At 39.7% G+C, this 25010-nt stretch overlaps 1 protein-coding gene across 1 annotated transcript in view; it reads left to right on the forward strand.

The window, feature by feature from the left end:
• TRHDE (thyrotropin releasing hormone degrading enzyme) overlaps window positions 1-25010 on the forward strand; it is a 283101-nt gene that overhangs the window by 205706 nt on the left and 52385 nt on the right. Inside the window, exons 8-9 of the mRNA XM_067469097.1 lie at window positions 8956-9021; window positions 9855-10042. Coding sequence (XP_067325198.1) covers window positions 8956-9021; window positions 9855-10042 — 254 coding nt within the window. The remainder of the gene's footprint in view (window positions 1-8955; window positions 9022-9854; window positions 10043-25010) is intronic.

The raw sequence follows: 25010 nt of genomic DNA on the forward strand, positions 1-25010 counted from the left end.
AGTAAAATGAAGAAAATTAGGATCTCATTTAGTTCTCCATTGTTCTGAATGACAACATCCCATCATCAATGTTTCCAGTTTTTCTGGGAAGGAAAAAGGCTTCTGGGGAAAAATGGCTTTCAGTGTCCGTCCGTCCCCCCCCCCCTTCCCGTGACCTTTGTGTCTCTAATTCAGAACTTAACTGGTGTGCAAATAATGCTTTGCATAAGGAAGAATGTGTAGATAAAGAGAGCTGAAACTTACTATTCTCTCCCTGTTACCTTCTACACTCTTAAGTGTACATGTAGACACTACAAGTCTACATAGGGACAAGTCTACATGCAGGAGTCTACCGTATACCATTCAGCTGTGGACAAGTCTACATAGGAACCACCAAATGCAGCGCCCAAACACGAATCAAGGAACATGAAAGGCACTGCAGACTACTTCAACCAGAGAAGTCAGCCATAGCAGAGCACCTGATGAACCAGCCTGGACACAGCATATTATTTGAGAACACAGAAATGCTGGACCACACCAACAACCACCATGTCAGACTACACAGAGAAGCCATTGAAATCCACAAGCATGTGGACAATTTCAACAGAAAGGAGGAGACCATGAAAATGAACAAAATCTGGCTACCAGTATTAAAAAAATCTAAAATTACAACAGCAAAACAGCAGAGAGGAAACAACCAGGCACATCTTAACACCTCTCAACAAAAGATTTTCCCAGGCTCAGCCAGGCCTTCAAATGCTAATGAACGTGGTCAGTTGAAACATTCACACCTAGCTCCAGCAGAGAAAAGCTCTTTGCCCCACACCAGCCATTCCATAGATATATAAAAACCCATTGTCCTAATTCCAACAGACCTCACTACCTCTGAGGATGCTTGCCATAGATGCAGGTGAAACATCAGGAGAAATGCCTCTAGAACATGGCCCTATAGCCCGAAAAAACCCACAAGAACCTAGTTACAATTGTTCATGCAGGATGATCTCCGAGTTAAACTAATGGGGCCTGCCTTGAAGATGACTTATTGTTATATCCATACTGTGATATCATATTGAAATTATTCTTTGTAAATAATAGACAATTCACATAGCTGTATGGTTGTAGCCCTAGAGCTGATGGAAATTAGAACTGAGTTTGATAATGACCAGATCAATTAATAGGAGACGGGCACAGCTTATTGCAGTAACAAAGTACCTGCAAGAGAAGGGAGTTGAGCTTTAGCCATATTGATGGAATGCCCTGGGACCCAAGTCGAATGCTCATGTGACTTCACAGAAAAATGAGTTCAAACTTAGACCAACTGATTAATGAAGGATACCCCAAGAAAGGGGAACAGACGGTGTCTTCTAAACCATTATATGTAAGTGTGCAAACGTTCAAATGCCTAACCTATAAATTGTGTATTCTTGAAGCAATCGTTTGACAACAATAGCATGTAGTGATAGCAACCAGACTGATTGATAACTAGCAACAGAGGGAGAAAATGTGGAGACAGTGACAGACTTTGTACATCTAGGCCTGAAGATTATTGCAGATGCAGACTGCAACCAGGAAATCAGAAGACGTTTACTTCTTGGGAGAAGAGCAGTGACCAATCTCGATAAAATAGTTAAGAGTAGAGACGTCACACTAGCAGCAAAGATCTGCATAGTTAAAGCAGTGATGTTTCCTGTAGTGACCTATGATTGCAAGAACTGGACCATGAAGAAGGTTGAGTGAAGGAGGATAGATGCTTTTGAACTACGATGAAGGAGGAAATTTTTGAGAGAGCCTTGGACAACAAGAAGATCAAACCAGTCCATACTCCAGGAAATAAAGCACAACTGCTCACTGGAGGGAAGTATATTAAAGCCAAAGATGAAATACTTTGGCCACATAATGAGAAGACAGGATACCTTGAAGAACATAATGATGTTGGGGAAAATGGAAGGGTAAAGGAAGATGGGCTGACCTAGGGCAAGAAGGGTGGATGTTATCTTTGAAGTGACTGGCTTGACCTTGGAAGAGCTGGGGGTGTCCACAGCCAACAGGCAGCTCTGGCATGGACTACTCCATGTGGTCATGAAGAGTCCATGAAGTCATGAACACATATATTGTTGTTGTTTATTTGTTCATGACCTCAAGGACTCTTCATGACCTCATGGACTAGTCCATGCCAGAGCTCCCTGTTGACTGTGAAGAATGAGGTGATTATATTGGAAAGATAAAAATGTGTGTTTTGGATTTGTGAGTGCTCACAACAATGCAAGTAGATCAAGAATTACCAATTCTTTGGTTTATTTATTTACAACTTAATTATTTTCTCAACTAAAGATCTGTTACTATTCGGTTCTCTAGGGGTTTGATGGAATTTGAATTAGCACGGTACTCCAAAGGCTTGATTTCCCAACTGTACCTGTTATATAAGCTTAGCTACAAAGAACTACCTGTTTATACAGCTGCTTGAAACATAGACACTTAGGTAGAAATCACCCCAAGGAATGGAAAAGCATCTGGCTTCATGACCCTGCATTGTCAGTATGAATTAATGTTTAAAATGTTTATTTAAAATAATAACCAGATGGCACTGACACAAGTTAAAATAAGTTTTACTTAAAGGAACTTTCTTGGATTTTCTTGATGGAGTGTGTGATAGAGGTACTAATATACCCATTTAGTAGCAATTCTTGAGCCCATTACATCTCTCTAAATATATAAAAATGCTCTGTGCATAATGAATACCTTAAAAATAAAAGAACCAATGAACTAAATCACACCAAATTTGGCAACAAAACGTCTCACGACACAAGGAGTGACCATCACTCAAAAAAATATGATTTTTGTCATTTGGGAGTTGTAGTTGCTGAGATTTATAGTTCACCTACAATCAAAGAGCATTCTGAACTCCACCTATGATGGAACTGAACCAAAGGTGACATACAGAACTCCCATGACCAACCAAAAATACTGGAAGGGTTTGGTGGGCATTGACCTTGAGTTTGGGAGTTGTAGTTCACCTACATCTAGAGAACACTGTGGACTCAAACAATGATGGATCTGGACCAAACTTGGCACAAGCACTCAATACACCCAAATATGAAAGCAGATGGAGTTTGGGGGAAATAGACCTTGACATTTGGGAGTTGTAGTCACTGGGATTCACAGTTCACCTACAATCAAAGAGCATTCTGAACCCCACGAATGATGGAATCGGGGCAATCTTCCCACACAGAACCCCCATGACCATCAGAAAATACTTAAGGCCATTCAATCCAACTCTCTTCATCAGGCCAAGAAAACGTAATCAAAATCCTCTTGACAAAGAGCCATCCAGCCATAGAGATAGATAGATAGATAGATAGATAGATAGATAGATAGATAGATAGATAGATATGATTCTCACACACACAGATATAGTATCATAGATTTGAAAGGGACCCTTAAAGAAGGACAATGATATCTTGCATGTTCCAGGGTGGGCAAACCAGACACTCTCCACATTAACACTGACAAAGAAACTACAAGAAATACTGTTTACCCATTGCATATATTAGAAACCAACACTTTCTCATTACTTTATTTTCCAGATCAACAGACTGGGCCACAGCAACGCGTGGCAGGGGACAGCTAGTAGTATTATAACAGAATTTCCTAATCATTCTCAAATATCATTTCTGTATATGAATTGGGCACATCAAAATATTAAATTGTAAATATTTTTCATAAGAAACAGTCAAGTCAAGTGATTCCTAGATTTTGAAAAGTTGAAACAATCCTTCTACTAGCAAATCAGCTCTGTAAGATCTACAGTCTTTGGGTAAACTGCCTCTTATCCAATGCCTTTTCATTTGACTTGCATGTACATTTTGCTAAATCCCATTCTATTGCAATGTTGCAGTAAACTTTAAGGTCTCACATTACATCCTTCTGATGAGAAAGATGATTGTAGTTTGATATATTAGTCTGACCAAATTGTTTGGTTAATAGTATCCCTGATTAATTTATGAAAGCCAGTTTCAAAAGCCACAATTTAAAGATGGCTTACATTGAAATTGCCCATAATAACATTTAAAAAAGAATTTGTTGTGCAAAATATGAAGACAATTGGTTAGCAGGAATTCTTTTAAAATGAAAGGTTTCCAGAGAGGAAGATGTTTCACAGGTCTTAGGTGAATGCAGCGCATCCTGGCTCATTCATGTCATGGCAAAGCAGAGGTGGGAATTATATAGGCCTCCAGATGTTGTTAGATTGCAGCTCCCAGCAGCCTTGCTCAGTCAAGGTAATGGCGAAGAAGCTGAAAGATGCAGTTTAACATGTAGAGAGCCATAATGTTGCCACAGCCAAGCTAAAACATATATAAATATAACGTGGAATCATAAACACAAGCGTGTTTTTCTTTTATACCCCCAGTGGTGCAATGATTAAACCCTTCTGCTGGCAGGACTGAAGACCGACAGGTTGCAGGTTCAAATCCAGGGAGAGCATGAATGAGTTCCCTCTGTCAGCTCCAGCTCCCCATTTGGGGACATGAGAGAAGCCTCTCCTGGGCAACATCCTTGCAGATGGCCAATTCTCTCACACCAGAAGCAACTTGCAGTTTCTCTCCTGTCACGAGATACACACACACACACACACACACACACACATATGGTGATAAAATAATTCATAATGAATGAATTAAATAAAATGAATTTCTATAATAATATTGTAGTGTAACCATAGCAGCCACACTGCTATTTTTGGATTTGTTTTTTTTTTTTTAATATTGAAAAACAGTTGGGTGGGATTGATGTAGTTTCTGACAGGATAAAGAATGCAGAAACATTTATCTCTTTTTGAAAACCTTCAGTATACAAATTAAAATAAATTGCAATGTCTAATGTAGACTGTTAAGAATGATTAATTGCCTTGATAGAGGATCTTCACATCTTTTGTGTATGGCAAAACAGTGTAAAATATACTGCTCAAAATTGTGCCATCTTCAGGGGAACTTTAATTATAGAATGAAATACTCAACTTACATTGGTCACAGTAGCATAGAAGTCATTAGTTTTCAGAGAGAGGTTCATACATTTCTAAGTGGCATTATGGCCAATTGGGATTTGAAAAGATTTTTATCCATTTCAAGTTTCTCCCCTCCTCTTATACACATCAGGCAGATTAAAATGTAACATTTGGCATTAACAGGAATACATTTTAAATGATCCTGGAAGCACACACATGTAAGTAGGTTCTCATAAAACATTAAAAATTCTTGTGGTACCTTCAGCATTATGAAATGTACAACACAATGAATATGCTAATTTTTAATGGTCCACAAGCTTTTATATTGCAACAGATTCCCAGTAATGCCTATGGGAAGGGTTCTTAAGCTGTTTTCAGCAGCATCCCAAGACTTTGCAACAACCTCTCAGAGGCACTGTAGAATATGTTAATCTATCCCCTTCTGTCTTTTCACATGGCTTTACTTTGCTGAGTGGAGGAAGCAGCAGTACTGAAGATGAGCAATAGGACTGTGACTTGATACACAGCAACATGTTGCTGACACTGCAAAGCAGTGACTATGAAGACATGGAGTGTGAGGTGAAACAGTAGAAGGCTGGACCCTCTTCTACAAGAGCCACCACCAGTGCCATCATCCATACTCTAAGGCTACTCCCTCCTCATGGGTCTTGCAGTATTCAGAGGAGGACAGTGGTGCTGGTGACAGTAGTATCACAACTAGTCACAGGCCTAAGCCCACTGAAGCAATTTCTCTTCCCCCTCTTGTAGATGTGAGGCAAAATAGGAGCACTTTGTAATTAGCAAGACTATTGCATTTTTCTCAAAGAAGAGGAGGAGGAAGAAACGGTGGTTTTTATCATCATGGTCATTTATGTGTAGTAGCAACAATATGTTACTAAGGGCCAAGTCACTGCTCTCCTTTTCTATGGGTCTGTTTCTCAACCTAGCCAATCCTTCACTAACCATCCACCATAGGAGGAGCTGTACAAGCTGATGGCATTGCTGTTCTAGTCTAGCTCAGGACACTCTCCAGACAAGCAAACTGGGTGCTTGGGGAGGGGGATGAGGAGATGGCAGTGGTGGCAGACATGTGATAGAAACACCAACAATTGGTGATTGCTTTAAGAGTAGTCACCATCTCTAGTAGAGGAAAGAAGCTGGTGATCCTGGTTTTCATCTGTTGGAAAACATATGAGTTGTTAGGAAATAAACACTTATTAAGTTGTTTGTATTCAACTGGGAGAGAGAAAGAAGCATTTTTAAATATTTCTTTTGGTCTAGGAGAGCCATGAAGACATTACTGAGATATGGTGTCATGAATTGAGGCCGTTTGGGAATTTCTAGCCTATATAACTCTATATAATGTAGCCAGTAGAGATCTGGATATGCGATTTCTATTAGAGTCGGTTCATACAGTTGTCAATTATCTTAAATTGTGTTGATAGAATATCATATTCTAATTTAAACTATATTTTCTTGGGTGTGTAATGTATATTCTAGAGAACTTCAGTGCAGTAATAAGGATTTCAGTTCAGATTCTCATACTGCCATAGGTTTTCTGGTTCTGCCATCTCAATTACAATTGCATATGGAAAATGACAGACTAGTGTTATGTTATTAACCCCTCCTCACACCAGTGCACAAACAGGATACTCTTCAGCAGCTATCATGCGATAAAAAACAATTAGAGCATTTTATACAAAGAAGTAAGACTGACCTGGGAACTCCAGCTTGTTTATATATTCATTGTTTTATATTTCAAAGGCAGACAGCTCTACTCCCAGAGAAAGTACAGAATGTCTTGCTGAATTGTACGGTTGTTTATTTTTAGATAGATAGCAGCAAAGGAAGTTAGAGGACCAGATAGGGTACTGTCTTTTCTAACACTTATTTTCATGTCATTGTTAAAATTACGCATTGTAGTTAAGTGACTCATTGTTCTCTTTTAGCTATTCTAACATGTGATTATATGGGAGTTGCTTCTTCTTGTACAATGAGTTGGCAGAGGGAAAGCTAAATCTGTCACAGGCACTAGCAATGTCTACATCAGAAACTTTGCTTCATAAATTGTAATTATTACTGAATTACCTAGTTCACATACTGTGGAAAGCATGGAGTTTGCACTATTTCTCCAATTTTACCTTTTTGCAATGAATGAAACTTTATCTCCTACTATTTACCCAAAGTGATGTACATTTAGATGAAATAGGGATCCTATTTAACCTGAGATAAATAAAAGGCATTTCAATACTTTCTGATTTTAGTTCCAAGCATTATCTTTCATTAGATCACATCTATGGCTGGGAAGGAAACCCTGACCATCTATATGCTGCTGAGACACAAATACCCATCATCCTTGATCTTTGTTGATGTCCATTGGATATATTGCAGTTAGAGTCCAACAGAATTGAGAGGGCTGCACATTTTTTGATTATGGTTTATAGTACTATAGCTGCTGAGGCTGCTATAGAAAAGGCCGGAACATCTCCAGCAAGCTCTCCTGCTCCTGGCTTTGGGGCTCCTCATGAGGAAGACTGCAACCCCAGGCCATTTCTAGCTGGGAGTGACTTACCAACTCCAGGAGGGGCAGCTATAAAAACTGAGGCAGAGCTAGAGGATTCTGCTGCTGTGGCTGCTATAGAAGAGGCCGGAACATCTCCAGCAAGCTCTTCTGATTGGGTTGTGTTAATTGTATCTTTGTTATTTTGATTTATAACAGAATTAGGTTGTTGAGTGTTAAGCCCCAGTACACAATATTGACACCCCTTGACTGTATGGTTAACTGCTTCAAAAATCTTGGCACCTTGTACTCTTAACCTTATAGCAGTTTGTACCACCTTACCTCGTGATAATGCATAAGATCATATTTTACCAGGAATTTAGGTTGTGTCAAGGAGGGAGGGAGGGAATCGGGTGACTGCTTGCTACGGAGGGTGAGGGAGGGAGGGCTTTAGTTGTTATATCATTCTAACCTAGGATTCTGCATAACTATGGGAAATCTATGAAGTTTGAAAATAATGATGTGGAATTTGTAAGCTTCTAATCTATATTACTGTTTTAATTGTTTTATAATTTTATATAGTATGTTCATTGTTATGTGCACGATGCGGCATTGAATTTTGCTATAGATTGTAAGCCGCCCTGAGTCCCCTTCGGGGTGAGAAGGGCAGGGTATAAAAATAGCAAATAAATAAACAAATAAATACTAAAGAGCCCCGAATTAATTCAGCTAGGATCAAGAAAGTGATCCAGTTTCCAGCAGTCTTTGTCTGGTCAGTAGGATTGTAGGAACAGTAATCAACCTCTGCAATAGATTCCTCATACTTGCAGATGGGGGAGATGGTTAAGCTGAGAGACATCTGGCTCATTTAGCATGTGATAGTAGCGACGTGCAAATAAGCATGCTTCTTAAAGGAAGGCTTCCAGCTATAATATGTACCACATAGTTTGATGGAATTATATATTTCTCTTTAATCAAAAGGGAGGACACATATCTACAAAACCTCATTAGGCATAAGGTTGAGGTTTGAAAAGTCTACTTCTTGTTTAAATATTTAATAACTGATCTAGCTAAGTCTGTGACATTAACCACAAGATAGTCTGCTAAAACAACAAATAGCACTTAGCCTGGGAAACTTTCCTGTTAGTGGCAAGATTTGCTGGAAACAGATACAAAAATGAAGCACAAGTTTAAAGAGCAGTTTAAAAATGTAAATCAGAAAATGAATTAGGGTGGGTAGGGAGTCAGAGTGGGAACTCCTTTTATAGAGTAACGCCATGGAAAGTTGTTTCTTACCACCATTGTTTACATGTTGGAAAGTGCCTACATGAAATATTTGTTATTATTTATGCTGAAAATATATAGATAAATTGTAGAAAACTCAGATTTATTGCAATATAAATGGAACTTGGTAGGTTGATGAAGAAGAACCTGAGTTTTGTATAGTAATAACTTATTTATGTATGTTTTCTAGGATTATTTAACAATTCACAAGTATGGCAACGCTGCTAGAAAAGACCTATGGAACACTCTGTCAGAGGTAAAAAAAAAAATCCCATTACATACCTTATAGTCAAGTATGGTTGCTATTGTCATTTTACCTTGGCAATTATAAGAGAAGATGCTTATAATTTGCTCTTGTCAACTACAGATCTAGAACACTTAATGCTTATAAATTGTTGCAATGCATTGCCAGAAACTATGCAAAAGACACAGCACAGATAATGCCTTTCCCCAAGATATAGCATAAGTATCTCTGTACTAAAATTTTAATCAGTTTTACATTTTTTCAATGTGAAAGATATAATGTTAATGTGAAAGGTTGAAGTGGTGTTCCAAACTTCCAATCTCTAGGGATGTTTTGGGATGCTCTTAACCATAGTTTAGAGATCAGGAAGGTGGTGCAGAACTGTACATTTCATTTTGGGGTCTTTGTTTTCTCTTTCCTTACTGTATTTAATTCTTAAACCAAATGATGGTTGCAACCTAAACTAGAGTTTAAATAGCGTAACTCTAAACGACATGGTTAGAATTGTACACTTGTATTGTTCTCTATCTCGTTGTAGTAAAAAGTGACATTGCAGTCAAAATCAGTAGGAAAATCCTTCATTCCCATTTCTTTTCTGATTACTATTACAGTTTTACTTTTAAAGACAGCTTAAGGAAATATTAAGCACATCAATATCTTGGAATTATCTTAATTATATATCCATAGAATTATAAATCTTTAAATCAGCTTAAAATCAACTTAGATCAATGTATCTGCATAAAGCATGTTATGCAAATATGTGCATTTCTCCCATATAAAAGATTGTACTTGTGGTATTATGTCAGTATATTAAATGGGATTTTATGTTCTTTTTTCCTTTAAAGGCACTTAGAAAGGTTGGGAAATTTGTGAATATTCAAGTAGTAATGGATCAGTGGACACTCCAGATGGGTTATCCTGTTATCACCATCATGGGAAACGAAACTACAGACAATATTGTAGGAATCTCCCAGGAACACTTTATTTATGACCTCGATGTCAAAACTAAAGATTCTAGTCTTGGAAACAACAGGTACTTACTTAATATAACTACAGCACTTTTCAACTGTCTCAATACATATTATATTGGTGTATAATAAGAAATGCCCATAATAATTGAACGATTATAAATAATAAGTAAATTACTATATTTTCTGATATAGTTCTATAAAAACAGTGATCTAGTGGTGCCAGTATCTGTACACTTTCCTTTTTTAAATTTTTATTTTTTTATATTTAAGTGTTCCCAACATTTATGCATCAGGGCAGATATCAATGTGGGATTACTAGATGAAAGCTTACATCAGAATTTCAGTAATAGGCACTTCACTGTAGAATTAAAGCAGTTTGATGCCATTTTAACAGCTGTAATTCAATACAATTGAATCATGATAGTTGTAGTTTGGTACGGTGCTAGTTTTATTTGGCAGAGAAGATCTATTCAAACTACAGCTACTTAGCATTAAGCCATGTCAGGTAATTTCATGTCAAATTGCATTAATTCTACAGTGTTGATGCAGTCTTAACCTGTATTCACACTATAGAATTATAGCAGTTTGAGACACCATATTCACTGCCATGAGCAATTTTATGGAATTATGTAATTTATTAGGTATTCTGTTAGATATTTACCCTCCTTTGTTAGAGAACTCTGGTGCCATAAGAAACTAGGCCACTATTGCGTCTGCAAAAAACCGTCCGGCGGAGTTGTTTCGGGTTGTCAGAGGTCTTTTAACTCCCCCTACTTCAGGTGGGAGCCCTGACAACTCGGCAGCGCGCTGTGAAGCATTTGCTCGGTTCTTTGCAGACAAAGTCGCTTTGATCCGCGCTGAGCTGGACGCCACATTAGATGCAGTCTCTGTGGATGTGACACAAGCACCTGCTTGTCCGATTTTGTTGGATTCTTTTCAGTTTGTGAAACCCGAGGATGTGGACAAGATACTTGGAGGAATGAGACCCACCACGTCCATCCTAGACCCCTGCCCATCCTGGCTTCTGAAGGAGGCCAGAGGGGGATTGGCCGAGTGGGTAACGGTGGTGGTTAATGCCTCCCTTCGGGAAGGCAAGTTTCCAGCGAGCCTAAAACAGGCTGTTGTAAAGCCGCTGTTGAAGAAACCATCACTCGACCCCACTAAATTGGACAACTTTCGGCCTGTTTCCAATCTTCCCTTCTTGGGCAAAGTCATGGAAAGCGTGGTGGCCTCACAACTCCAGGTATTCTTGAGAGACACGGATATTCTGGATCCGGCACAGTCTGGTTTCAGACCGGGGCATGGTACCGAGACGGTCTTGGTCGCCTTAGTGGATGATCTGCGCCGGGAGCTAGACAGGGGGAGTGTGTCCCTGTTGGTGCTCCTGGACCTCTCAGCGGCCTTCGATACCGTCGACCACGGTATTCTTCTGGGGCGCCTTGCAGAGATGGGTCTCGGGGGCACTGCTTTGCAGTGGCTCCAGTCATTTCTGGAGGGTCGTACTCAGAAGGTGTTGCTGGGGGACTCCTGTTCAGCGCCACAGCCGTTGATCTGTGGCGTTCCTCAGGGTTCCATCCTGTCCCCCTTGCTGTTTAACATCTACATGAAGCCGCTGGGTGAGATCATCCGGAGTTTCGGGGTGCGGTGTCACCTGTACGCAGATGATGTCCAACTCTGTCACTCCTTCCCACCTGCTACTAAGGAGGCCGTCGAAGTCCTGAACCGGTGCCTGGCCGCTGTAATGGTCTGGATGAGGGCGAACAAACTGAAACTAAATCCAGACAAGACAGAGGTACTCCTGGTCAGTCGCAAGGCCGAACAGGGTATAGGGTTACAGCCTGTGCTGGACGGGGTCGCACTCCCCTTGAAGGCGCAGGTTCGCAGCTTGGGTGTGACCCTGGACTCATCGCTGAGCCTGGAGCCTCAGGTTTCAGCGGTGACCAGGGGAGCATTTGCACAGCTTAGGCTCGTGCGCCAGCTGCGCCCGTATCTTGGGAAGTCTGACTTGGCCACGGTGGTACACGCTTTGGTCACATCCCGCCTCGACTACTGCAACGCTCTCTACGTGGGGCTGCCCTTGAAGACGGCCCGGAAGCTTCAGCTAGTCCAACGCGCGGCAGCCATGTTGTTAACGGGAGCAGGACGCAGAGAGCATACAACGCCCCTGCTGTCCCAGCTCCACTGGCTGCCGATTCGCTACCGGGCCCAATTTAAGGTGCTGGTGTTATCCTACAAAGCCCTAAACGGTTCCGGCCCAAAATACCTTGCAGACCGCATCTCGGCCTATGAGCCCACGAGGGCCTTGAGATCGTCCGGGGGGGCCCTTCTCTCGGTCCCGCCTGCCTCACAGGCACGTTTGGCGGGGACGAGAGAGCGGGCCTTCTCGGTGGTGGCCCCCCGGCTGTGGAACGCCCTCCCTGTTGAAGTTAGACAGGCGCCCTCCTTGATGGCCTTTCGTAGGGGCCTGAAGACATGGCTCTTCGAGCAGGCCTTCAATTGAGTGTATCTTGAACGACACTGGAACGAACTAGGACTATGAATTTGGCTATGACCCCAGGACTTGACGAAGCGGATTTTTAGTATTAGAATATGTTATGTGTGTATTGTCTGGTTTGTGCTGTCCTGCTTATTGTACACTGTCCATTTTTGTTGTTGTGCACCGCCCCGAGTCGCCCTCGGGCTGAGAGGGGCGGTCAATAAATGCAAAAAATAAATAAATAAATAAATAAATAAATAGGATGGATCAAAGCACTTGAAGTGCTATCAAACTATAATTCCATGAGGTGGGTTGTCAATTAGTTTCTCTCAATCAGCTGACCCGTATTGTTTTCTTCCATTCGTTTGGGCATTGAATGTTTGCCTTTTTTTATATGTAAACTGCCCCAAGTCCCCTTGAGGAGAGAGGGCAGACTAGAAATAAAGATTGTTGTTGTTGTTGTTGTTGTTGTTATTTTCAACTATGCAGGTGGGTTAATTGTGCTGAGTACAGTTATACATTCACACAAAGATGGAAACAGTTTCTTGACTTTTAAATTTGAACTTGTACTCAGTATAATAGACAGTTAAAAAGCAGAAATAAGTCTTGATGAGGAAGACTTGATTTATTACTGTTGGTAAAAGGTACCTGTTAAAAATAATTTACTGAAGTTGGATTTGTTATGCCCCTCCAGATGTTGTTGAATTGCAGGTCCGAGATGTACCAGTCAGGAAAGCCAATGGTGAGGAACTAGGGCAGTTTGGGTGCAACAACATCTAAAACAGGCATGGGCAAACAGGCCTGCAGGCTGAATGCAGTCCCTCGGTGTATAATAATCCCTCTGCCAGTTACATGCGGCTGTACAGATCTCTTCAGAGAACTTTGCACAGCTGCGTGTCAAGCCCTCCTCTTTTCCAGAGGACAGGGTGGGCCATTGTGTCCTCTCATGAAGAGGAATGCCCTGCAGGACATGCAGCTGTGCAGGACTTGAGAGCCTTGCCCAACCACGTGTCAAGCCCTCCTGTTTGCAGGAGGACATGGCAGGCTGCTGTATCCTCCAGTGAAGAGGGGCACCCTAATGTCTAATTTCTGTGTAATTATATCCCAGACATCTAGGAATATATCTGCCTTCTTTTGAATGGCTTTGCAGCAATACAATCTCATACAAAAGTCCAACAAAAAAAGAAAAAATGTAGACAAAAGATCTATTAAAATAAATTTGTCATGTTGTAGAATTTAGCCATCTCTTGGTTCCCATCAATTTCAAATGCTACAGCATTGAGAAACGATCTTCAATACTTATTTCTGGTTCATTTTTATCTTTTGCTTTAATTTTATATGTACCTCAGCTCAATTCACAGAAGGAGTTATTTGAACATGAAAAATAAATATTTTATACTGTAGGTAGCTGTGTTGGTGCCACAAACCACTATACATCATTAAAAGCTTACTATAAGATAGAACAGCATCATGAAACACTTTGATGATTCATTAGTATTATGCTGTCACATTTTTTATTATTATTAGCCAAAATTCCAGGGTATTTGTTTTTCCAAAAAAAAATCTGTAGATCTAAAAAAAAGCAGTAGCACCATATTTAGTTTTTCATGAGAAACACATTCAGTTGTCATGTAAGAGATTAAAAGTCTGTTCACAATGGGGTGTCATGGATGAACTGTCTGCAAAAAGCTTTATTTCATGTTTCTAATAATGATTTGTTGCCAGTGTGCTATAATTAAGCTTGTATTGTTCCCTAGAGCAGGCCTTAAAACTTCCTCCCTATATTTATTTTATTAAATTTTCTTTTCCTCTTCTCCCAGTAAGGGATTTAGGCCAGGCACATATAATCAGGGTTAGGATTAATGAAGCAATCTGCTCTGTTATGTTTTAATGTTTGTACATCTATAATAGTAAAAGAAGAGATATCTGTCTCTGTGGCAGTTCTTAATTATCAGAGTATTATACTAGGGGTTTCAAACTTCATTAGAAGGCTTTTGGTTGTTGCCTAAGAGTTGATTATACTGACACCAAACCCTGACCCCCCCCCTCTTCTCCTTAGGCCCCATCTACACTACCATATAAAATCCATATTATCTGATTTGAACTGGATTATATGGCAGTGTAGACTCATATAATCCAGTTAAAAGCACTAATGTGGATTATCTGCTTTGATAATATGGATTATATGGCAGGATAAAAGGGGCCTTAGTCATGCCTGTGCCTTTGCTGATGTCAGCAAAGATGCCCAGTGACATCAAGAAGTTTTTGTTGACTGGCTGTTGCAGTGCCAGCAACCACAAATCAGTAAGAGTGTCCATACAATGAGGCTCTACCGGTTTTGGCCTGACTGGATGGTGGACTACTGTTTCTTAAACCATGTGCCCTGGCCTCAAATTTGGTCCCCTTAGTGTAATGTTGGGACCACAAAAAATTGGCAACAGTAAAAGGTTTCTGAACACCACCCATTTATATAAATCTTTTAGCAACAATGTGCAGTATTTACAGTGGACTCTGGAGAAAATGTTTCAGCTGTACTCCACAAAATGGAAAATCAGCCTGTTTAGTAAGACTTGCAAATGCTGGTTTATTATTAGTAAATGTTTTATTTTTATATCTATTTTATAAACCTATATATTTAGGGTCATGCAAAAAAAATTGAGGCAGAAAGGGGCCTCGAGCGGAAAAGGTTTGAGAAGCTGCGCTCTGGACACTATTCCTGCTTCTTTTGTGGATCAAGGGTAGAGTATCTGAACAGCTCAGTGGAATCCAGAGCTGGTCTGATACATTTCTGCTCCAGACCAGCCCCAGATTTTGGTATATATGTAGATGAGCCCTATGTTGTACTACCAGGTTCTAAGTCTACATTTCAAATATAATGCTTGCTAGAAACAAACAAAAATAGTCCAGTTGTTGTCAAAGTTCTTCCTCCCAGGATGACATTTCAACCTAGGCAATCAAAATATAACTCATGCTATAACTCATGGGGAAAAAAAATTAAGTTCTACAAAAGATAAAGGACCTCTTTGAAACACTATTACTAGATTTGTGAGGCAGGGGGAAAAGTACAATAACAACTGGGGGGGGGGGGGTAATACTAAGGTTAGATTCTTGCGGTTTATAAAAGGGCAAGAAAATAGGAAAGGGTACTTCGAAATACAGCTGACAAGATTCCAGAGATGTCATTAAAAGGGACTATGCAAGTACTATTTCTTTCTTGAAATAGTAAATACAGATTCTGGCAATACCTGGTACCATTTTGGTAGGAAACCAGATAAGGGTTTTGTAGATTTCTGAAATGGGAAAATGATGGAAGGTCAAGGAAATTTTGCTAAGTTTGCTAGTGTATTTTTAAAAAAGGAAAATGGGAGATGGCTTTCTGAGGGACTAGTACTAATACCTGAGAATTTTAAATTACTTGAAAATAAGTGAAAATAAGTAAACAGGAAGCACCATGAATGGCTTTTGGATATATGAAGTTTGGACCCAGACAACAACAGCCATAATTCAACTGATACTACTTAAGTACTCAAAACCAATGTAATATTGTTTGCTAACTATTTTTATTCTATGCTTTCCTTCTTTTTCCTTGAATGTATTGTAGTAAATTATAACTATAATTCCTTATAAACTCTTTATGGTTACCTGTAGCTCTTATACAGGTGGCATAGCATTATGCAGGAGCTAGCTGTTTAATGAGAAGTAATCATACAGTGGGCAGAATGGGGCTTCCTGTTCTTTCAGCGGGATAGCGGAACCATAATAATATATATTTAACCAAGCATATTGTAGGTTTTTTAAAAGGTCCTTGAAACAATTCAGTTTTGCATTGCCATCATCTGGTTAGATTACATAGTCTTTCTCTTTGCCCAATGTGGCAATTGGATTGTTTCAAGGCAGAAGGGAGGTTGGTCATGCAAACATGCAATTTCCAAATTATTCTGAATTTATATAAGGCTGTATGTGTTACATTCCTAAACTGCATGGATGCATTCAATATCCAAAGCAGCTTGTGAGAATGAGTATGCATATTGTTTGGGGTCATACTGTGATATTCACATCTGAGAAAGTCTATATTTTCAAATAATTTCTTTTCATTTAGTTTTCTGAAATCACATAGACATAATCTTTTGGCAGATAAAAAAAATCTAAAAATCTACCCGTTTCCCTCTTTCCCTAAATATTTTTTTTTTAAAGAATTGGAAAAGTAATATTAGAGCTTTCCAATGGGAAGTGTTTGGCCCTGAAAGTGCATTGACTAGTTTACTAGATTATTCTTATTGATGTGTGTCTAACTCAGCATTTAATGCCACTAAACCAAGATATTTTTCTTTTGAAAAGAAAATTACAGAGATGTAAGATTAAGAAGCAAAGAAAAAGGGGGAGTTAGAGACAAGAATAGCAGGATCCCCAATAATATCTAAAGGATCCTGAAAAGTTAATCTACCAGAAGAAAGAAGATGCAAGACAAAAAGATAGATATGTTGATTATGAAGAAGGCAGTGTTAGGGCAGGAACACTGCCTAGGGCTTTCTGTTTTCTATTCTTTAACTTTCCTGTCTACTATGTTTCTCTACCTACTCTGTACCCACTTTTCTATTCTTTTGTTTTAGTCTAAGTAAGAAACAATTTTCTTCTTCTTCTATAGTCTCTAATCTATATTTATTCCTGTACCCCTCCCCATTTCATATATTTTAGCAATAAAAATATATTTTAAAAAAGGAAAAATGAAATAGTATGTAGACCTAGTAGATTATTTTTGCATTTTTAATTTTATAACCCCTCCCCCCTTTTGTTGGTAGAATAAAGATCCTTTTAGCAGACAGTGAATCTTTGAATTTGCTTCTGGGATATAGGGGATAGTATAACAGTAACAGTGCCTTCCTCTCCCTCAGTTATTTTCATGACATTATTTTTTTACAGCATGCATTATAAAAGCAACAAATAAAGAGAATATAAAACAATATGAGGTGGAAAAAGAGGGAGGAGGAGACAGAAAAAAAAAACAGTTCATAAATTATCCTAATATAAAGTATGTCCTTGCCACATTTTATTCCTTTTTAATGTAATGGTTGATAATAAAAATGTTATCAAGCAACTTTATCTTGGAGAACTGCCAGAAGTGATTGGGCAACACTATGTACCAACATTTTGAAATGCAGGCTGCCTTCTTTGTGAATAAGGTAATAGTTGGCAAAATTCAGTTCACGTCCAACAACCTCTACAAGGCCCCAAGATTGTTCTTTTTCTGCTACTCATTGAAGCTTTTTGGAACTGACATTGTCATTTAAACAATTTACACACACATCCAGTTTGTAGGATGAGAAGTGGGATTTTAACTACATATAGGCTTTTGAGGAGGGGTATAGATTGTTTGGACAACTTGCTTGAGGGTAGCTGTCAGCCTAGAACTGCCTCAGTTGCTTATTTTTGTATAATTTTTCTCCACCCACCCCCCTCCAATTAATATGTGATGAAATGGCATGTCAGACTTAATACCTACTGCATTCACAAGGGCTTACCACAGATTGATTATGCAGATGGATACACTCCTTATTGCAGGGGATTGGCTAGATGGCCCTTCTGGTCTCTCCAACTCTATGAACTTCACAACAGCAAGTTCTTCTGTAGACTCCCCTGGCACTGATTCAAAATACCCAATTCCAGATCAGTGTTGGGGGATTTGTCCTATGTAGATGGTTGTCTAATGTTTCTGGAGATACATTTCCATAGCATTGATGTAAACTATCTCTGACCTTGCTTTCTTTGAGCCACCTACTAAGGTTGGGACACAAGGAGCAATTCTTATATTTAATTTGTACACCTAAGTGCTGCCCAAAACAGCTTTGGGACAACATTATATGAGGCAGGTATTTAGATAGAAAAGAGTTGTTCTGTTTGTAATATACATGTTAATAATATGCATTTTAGATTAAATATTAGGCCTGTTTGATCAAGAAAAAATTTGTTTCTAAAATCGATTTGTAATTGGGGTGTTTTTTTGTTTCGTTATTTAAAATATTTACAAAACTTTACAAAAAAATGTTTTGTTATTTACGAAATTTCGTAAATATTTACAAAACATTTTTTAAACTCCATTTGCCTAGTTTCCAACAGACCTCTGAGGATGCCTGCCATAGATGTGGGCAAAATGTCAGGAGAGAATGCTTCTGGAACATGGTCATACATACAGCCCTGAAAACTCACACAACCGGCCTCCGCACGCCATCCAATCCTGACACTTCCTGCAACACAGCTGGGAGGAGGAGGAGGAGGGCGCAGGAGCCGGAGCCGATTGGATGGCGCGCGCGCGCTCACCCTTACAACCGGCCTCCGCGCACCATCCTCCTCCTCCTCCTCCTCCTCCTCCTCCTCCTCCTCCCAGCTGTGTTGCAGGAAGTGTCAGGAGGAGGAGGAGGAGGAGGAGGAGGATGGCGCGCGGAGGCCGGTTGTAAGGGTGAGCGTGCGCGCGCCATCCAATCGGCTCCGGCTCCTGCGCCCTCCTCCTCCTCCTCCTGACACTTCCTGCAACACAGCTGGGAGGAGGAGGAGGAGGGCGCAGGAGCCGGAGCCGATTGGATGGCACGCGCGTGCTCACCCTTACAACCGGCCTCCGCGGGCCATCCTCCTCCTCCTCCTCCTCCTCCTCCTCCTCCTCCCAGCTGTGTTGCAGGAAGTGTCAGGAGGAGGAGGAGGAGGAGGAGGATGGCGCGCGGAGGCCGGTTGTAAGGGTGAGCACGCACGCGCCATCCAATCGGCTCCTGCGCCCTCCTCCTCCTCCTCCCAGCTGTGTTGCAGGAAGTGTCAGGAGGAGGAGGAGGAGGGCGCAGGAGCCGGAGCCGATTGGATGGCGCGCGCGCGCTCACCCTTACAACCGGCCTCCGCGCGCCATCCTCCTCCTCCTCCTCCTCCTCCTCTTGACACTTCCTGCAACACAGCTGGGAGGAGGAGGAGGAGGAGGAGGAGGAGGAGGAGGAGGATGGCGCGCGGAGGCCGGTTGTAAGGGTGAGCGCGCGCGCGCCATCCAATCGGCTCCGGCTCCTGCCACGGTGCACTGCTGGGGTGCTTGGGAGCGCCGGATTGGCTCCCAGGCACCAGCAGCACTCAGCAGCCTCCATCCCATTAATGACACGAGCTGAAGCTCGTAAAAAAAATGGGGCTGCTGTTTCGATATTTTTAAACCCTTCCGGGTTTGAAAATATGTTTTGAAATCGCGTCGGATATGGTAAAAATAACGATTTAATTATGAAATAACGAATTAACGAACGAAACCGCACAGGCCTATTAAATATTTGGATTTCTTTCCTTCCTGTTTCTTGCTCAGAACATTTATTCCAAGGGAAGAGAATTATTCACTTAAAACAACTTGCTCTTGAAAGGATTTCAACCACATGTTTAGAATTTCTACAAGGTTATAATTCTTCTAATTAATTCTTCTGTGGTTAATGGCTTTGTGTATTTATGCCACAATGATGAAAAAGAAATGTAGTCAATAACTGAAGTCTAGTTTTACTTCTCTTTTAATCTCCATGATGAAAAATATTAATAAACATGCAAACACAGACTCCGAGTTTACTTTGTCTATCTTAATTTCGCATTGCTCGCCTTGAAGTTTAAAACTTAAAACAGACCCAAGATTCCAATTTAGTTTTCTTTTTATGACATTTAATATTGTTTATAGAGGATATAGTGATTATTGATTTAAAAGGGAAATGGTATTAATTATAGTCTTTCTTTTCAGTATATCTTAAATTTTTATGTCACTGACTACCGAGTAGCCAAAGTCATTGGAGTGCTTATAATAAAAAGGGTTCAGTAATTTGGCTCTGTGCTCTAATGAGCTGAAGATGTGGAAGAAAACTGTTTTACCATAAGAAGAAGTTGAACAAAAATAGAGTAGATTTAATGAAAAGCAAATAAATATTTTGAGAAATATTGAAGAGAATAATACTGTGAAAGGGAAAACCAATTTCAACTTAACAAGAGAGCTTCAGCCATTCCTACAGATATCTGGTTTAGTTGTAGAAGCTCTTGTCCATCTACTTTGCAATAGCAGTCTGAAAACTATTAAGCTAGCTGAATGCTTAAATGGCTGTTTTGCAGAGATTAAGTATGCATGTCCAGGGATACCAGTTGTTATATGTGAGCTGCCTGCATTTGTAGCAACATTAGGGCCATACAGTTTATGGTTTAGTGCAGAAGTGCTGATCAATTATAGCAAGACTGTCCTAACTCAATTTACCATTTTGCTTTGTTCCATACTTTTAAAAATGCCATTATTGTAATAAGCTTAAATGACTGGCAAAGGTTAATTAATCTTCAAAAAGTAGGTGAGAAAAACAGGAGCCATTAAGAGAATTGTTTTTGTTATACTGCCATACAATGGATCTTTAGAAATTGCTGACGCTTTCCTATTTTGCAGTGTTCTATTTTCAAGAATTCAAACTACCAATAAACTAAAATTAAGTTGTTGTGAAATGTTGATCTATTTTAGACATAGAATCATAAGGTTGAAAGAGACCACAAGGGGCATCCTGTCCAATCCCTTGCAATGCAGAAATATGTAATTATTTATAGTTGCTGTTGATATAATTTACGAATTTTACAGGTGTACATGCAAAACCAACAATAACACAAAAAATGATTAACCTTACTATCAGGTGAAATTTTTATGATGAGAATGGTAATTGCTTCACCAGAAACACAACTCCATTTGTCACACATTTACTAAACTGTCATTCAGTATTTTCATCAGCTTTGTGGGTACAGTGCCTATTATTGGAATCATGCTTTTATTCAGCTCTCTTTCATAAAGATTTCTATTTCTATCATATCATTGTCATTTAAGACCCATTAATATATCCATATCTGACATCACGATTTCCCATCCCCAACTTATGCATTTGTATTTCCCTATATTAAAATGATTAATCCTTCCCTTCCTATTGACCTAGTTTAACCTTTGAGGCTTTCCATAGTATGCTTTGGTTTTCATCCGCCTCAATTACTAAGAGAAGAATCTGCAAATGTAATTATTTCACTGCTTACCCCTAGCTCTAAGTCATCTACATATCTACAAGTAATCCCACTGTTTCCTTCCCTCCACTGAAAGAACTCCAGCTACTGCCACCCACTTCTGGTTTTAGTCAGTCACCAATCAAAGTGAACAACTGTCCTCTGTTACACTACTGCTACATTTACAAAGAGGCTTGCCGGAAGCCCTTTGTAAACCCAATTACATCATGTCTGTTGCATCTTTATACAAGTGATTGGTGAAGTAGGACAGCCTTTTGCAAAAGCCTAAAGGCTTGTCTTTCAAAAATCATTTGTAATCATTCTATCCTTAATAACACTATGCAACACATTTTTGTTCCTGGGTTATAAATGACATTTCCTAATTGGTTCTGTCATAAAACATGAAAAAGTGTATTAAATGGCAAGAAGTTTTTTGTTTTTTTGCGGGACATCCTGCACCACATTTTGCTATAGTTGTTCAATGAATATCTTGCAGTCTCAACCAATTCAACATAGTTTGTGACAGTCACAAAAACAAAGTTTCTGGAGTATTGTTAAGGCACAGTGACCAAATATTTCCAGTATATATTTCCAGTCAGAAAGTAGAAACAGGAGATTAAAAGACAATACTTTAATCTGAGGAAAAACACTAATGGGTAGGTGTGTAATAGTCGACCGACACACCTGACTGATTTGCATAATGGATTTTATAGTAGACCAGAGTCAGATTGTAGTAAACATGCACACAGATTGAAACCTTTTCCCTCTTTCCTGTCTGCACTTTTCTCCTCTCAGCCCTGTCCTTCCATTTTGGCATCTCTGTTTCTCTCTGTCCTTCTTTGTTTTTGTTTTTTTAAATCATGATTTTCCAGGACAATCTTTCCTTCAAAACTATCTTCCCCACTCTCATCTCTTCCAGGTCATCCCGCTCTCTTTCTTCACCTCTTATATGTGTCTTTTCCCAGTCCTCGGCACCAAATTTCAAATTTCTTCACTGCTTTTCACTCACTCCTCTTCTCTCTGCGATCCATTCTCAAATTCTCTTCTTTTAAAACTCACACTTTTAAAATCTCAGCCTTCTTTTGTGTAAAAACTACTTTCAAAGTAAGTACCACACAATTTAACAGGAAATAGCACTTTCAAACCAGGAACATTTTTTTCAAATGTTGTTACATAGTGTAATGTTCCATACTAATATGTACCACATACCAAATTGCACTGTTAGAACATTATCTATTTCTCTTATACAAGTGGGATATATTCAGGAGTGGAATAACTCACATTTTACTAAAGTTCAAATTCAGGCCACAATTCCACTAGCAAAGTCAAAGTCCCCTTCATCATGTCCATTTGACTCAAGCAGGGGGAAACTCCATAGACTTATAGCCTGCTCCCTGGTTGGGCCAACAAGTTATTCAATTCTACAACAGCCTTTTGGCATCTCCTTGACCAGTCCTTCATCTGATGGTGCCTAGCAGGCCAGCTGTCCATGCAGCCAAGAAAAAAAATCATTTCTTCTCCCTCTTCATGTTCATTTTCCTCAACACTACTTTCCCTGAATTTATTTCCTTACTTCCAATGGGCTTTCACAAATAGTTGGACAGTGGAACTCATTCTACCTTCACAACCCAAGATCCTTTTTCACAAAGTTCATCTGAAGCATCTTTTAAAGGAGTCGCCCGTAAGGGCTGAGAATGGCGGTCAAGAAGTGCATCCAATAAATAAATAAAATAAATAAGGATCCACTGTAAACACTGCACAACATCTATCTATCTATCTATCTATCTAGCTAGCTAGCTAGCTAACTATTAGGTGACTTTCAGGGGGGAAATGGGACCACAACATTGTATTAAGAGGATCCTATTTGGAGTCAGGTCTCACAATGTAAGAAGAAGTGGCCTAGGAAACTTCAGTAGTCATGTCAACTGGGTTGCTATGTTTTGGAGTGTTACTCTTCAGTGGGACTTCCCTGAAAAAGATCCTGATAATGGCAAATCTCATCACTAGAAGTCGCCACAACTGGCACAATCAACCATTTACAAGTTACACAGCCCAAGACCGTTTTAAGGCAATGCTGTCCTTTAAACTGTACCAGAAATCATTTTCATTGTTAAAATGAGATGATAATAAAAATTCAGCGTCTGAGGCAAAAAGAACATTGGCACCCTTCTCCTGGCTATTGATACTTGCTGTGTAAATAATAGCATATTAAGTGCTTTACTCCTTGTGACACCAGTTTCTAAGTCAGGGAAATACTTCTGTATGATTCCCATGTCCATGGGACATACCTTCCTGAAATTATGCTGAAATGCTCAACCATGGATAATAGCAAACCTTCTTGAAATACACTTCTGCCAGAAGTCACCAAAAAGTTCCATTCCTGGACATGGAAAATTCCTCGGGAGGAAATATTTTTTCAGATGTGGGCAGGTGAAACTATAGGTAATAGTCCTGTTGGTACATGGGTAGCACTATAATTCCAACTGTTTTACCTTGGGTGGGTAAATTATTTTAATTAGTCATGGTTTGCACGAAACAGAGGGTGCAATTCATTCTTTATTCAAGGAAGGGTGGTCTGTGGAAAGCAAGGAGAAACATAGGCAGGTCACCTATACTTTTTTGAAAATAGAAAAACTGTGTTGCTGTCTGACACTACTTTTGGCTTTCTCTTCTCCAAGGGGTCTAGAATGATGCTTCTCTATTTTCCCTTAGGAATTGTAACTTTAAAAGATGTATTCACTGGTTCTTCTTTTTCTTGCATCTGCACTCATAATTGCTTGGCCAGTGGTGAAAATAATTGAGATGTAGTATCAAGATTTTGCCTAGGTTTATTTTTAAATACTATTTATCTCAGTTGTGCATCACCGTAAATGCCCAAACAAGCTGAGAGTCAATAGAAAATATTCTGATTGATAAATTAATGAATGCTTTTGCTTTGAGTCCTGAGACATGTAGGCGTAAGGATTATAGGTAGAGAAGAGTTGGTACAGTGCTGAGTTGTGAAGCCAGGGCATTGTTTTGTGTACTGAGTTGATTTCTTATATAATTTCCTATCCACAATGAATTCTCTTGTGAGCTTCTAGTGCACATAATGGGGAACCAGAACATGTAGGATTTATATGTATACATATGATAGTGCACTCTAACAGGATGTGGCACTCAACATATGCTCTGAAAGTTTCATGTGTCAGTTCTGTGGCTTACAGATTTTACAGGACATGGCTACATCATTCTACTGGCCTGATGGCCGTGCCACAGAATATCTGAATTCTGCCAGCAGAGTAAGCCTTCCACTGAATGCTGTAGCTCAGCAGCTGACAGATTATGACTATAGAATAGCATCCTATATTGTGTAGTAATAAAATATATTGTATAAAGTAAAATCCAGTGAGAACGAAAGGACTCCCATAGATAGGTGTACAGTAGCTGTATGTCAGAAACTTCAGAACAGCAAGCATATTTATCAGCCAGTGCTTATAGTCATGGAGTATGACAGCATGCTGAATATGAACATTATTACAGACATATTTCATCCATTCATG

Source organism: Anolis sagrei, chromosome 5, assembly GCF_037176765.1.
Source record: "Anolis sagrei isolate rAnoSag1 chromosome 5, rAnoSag1.mat, whole genome shotgun sequence".
Classification (NCBI taxonomy): Eukaryota; Metazoa; Chordata; class Lepidosauria; order Squamata; family Dactyloidae; genus Anolis; species Anolis sagrei.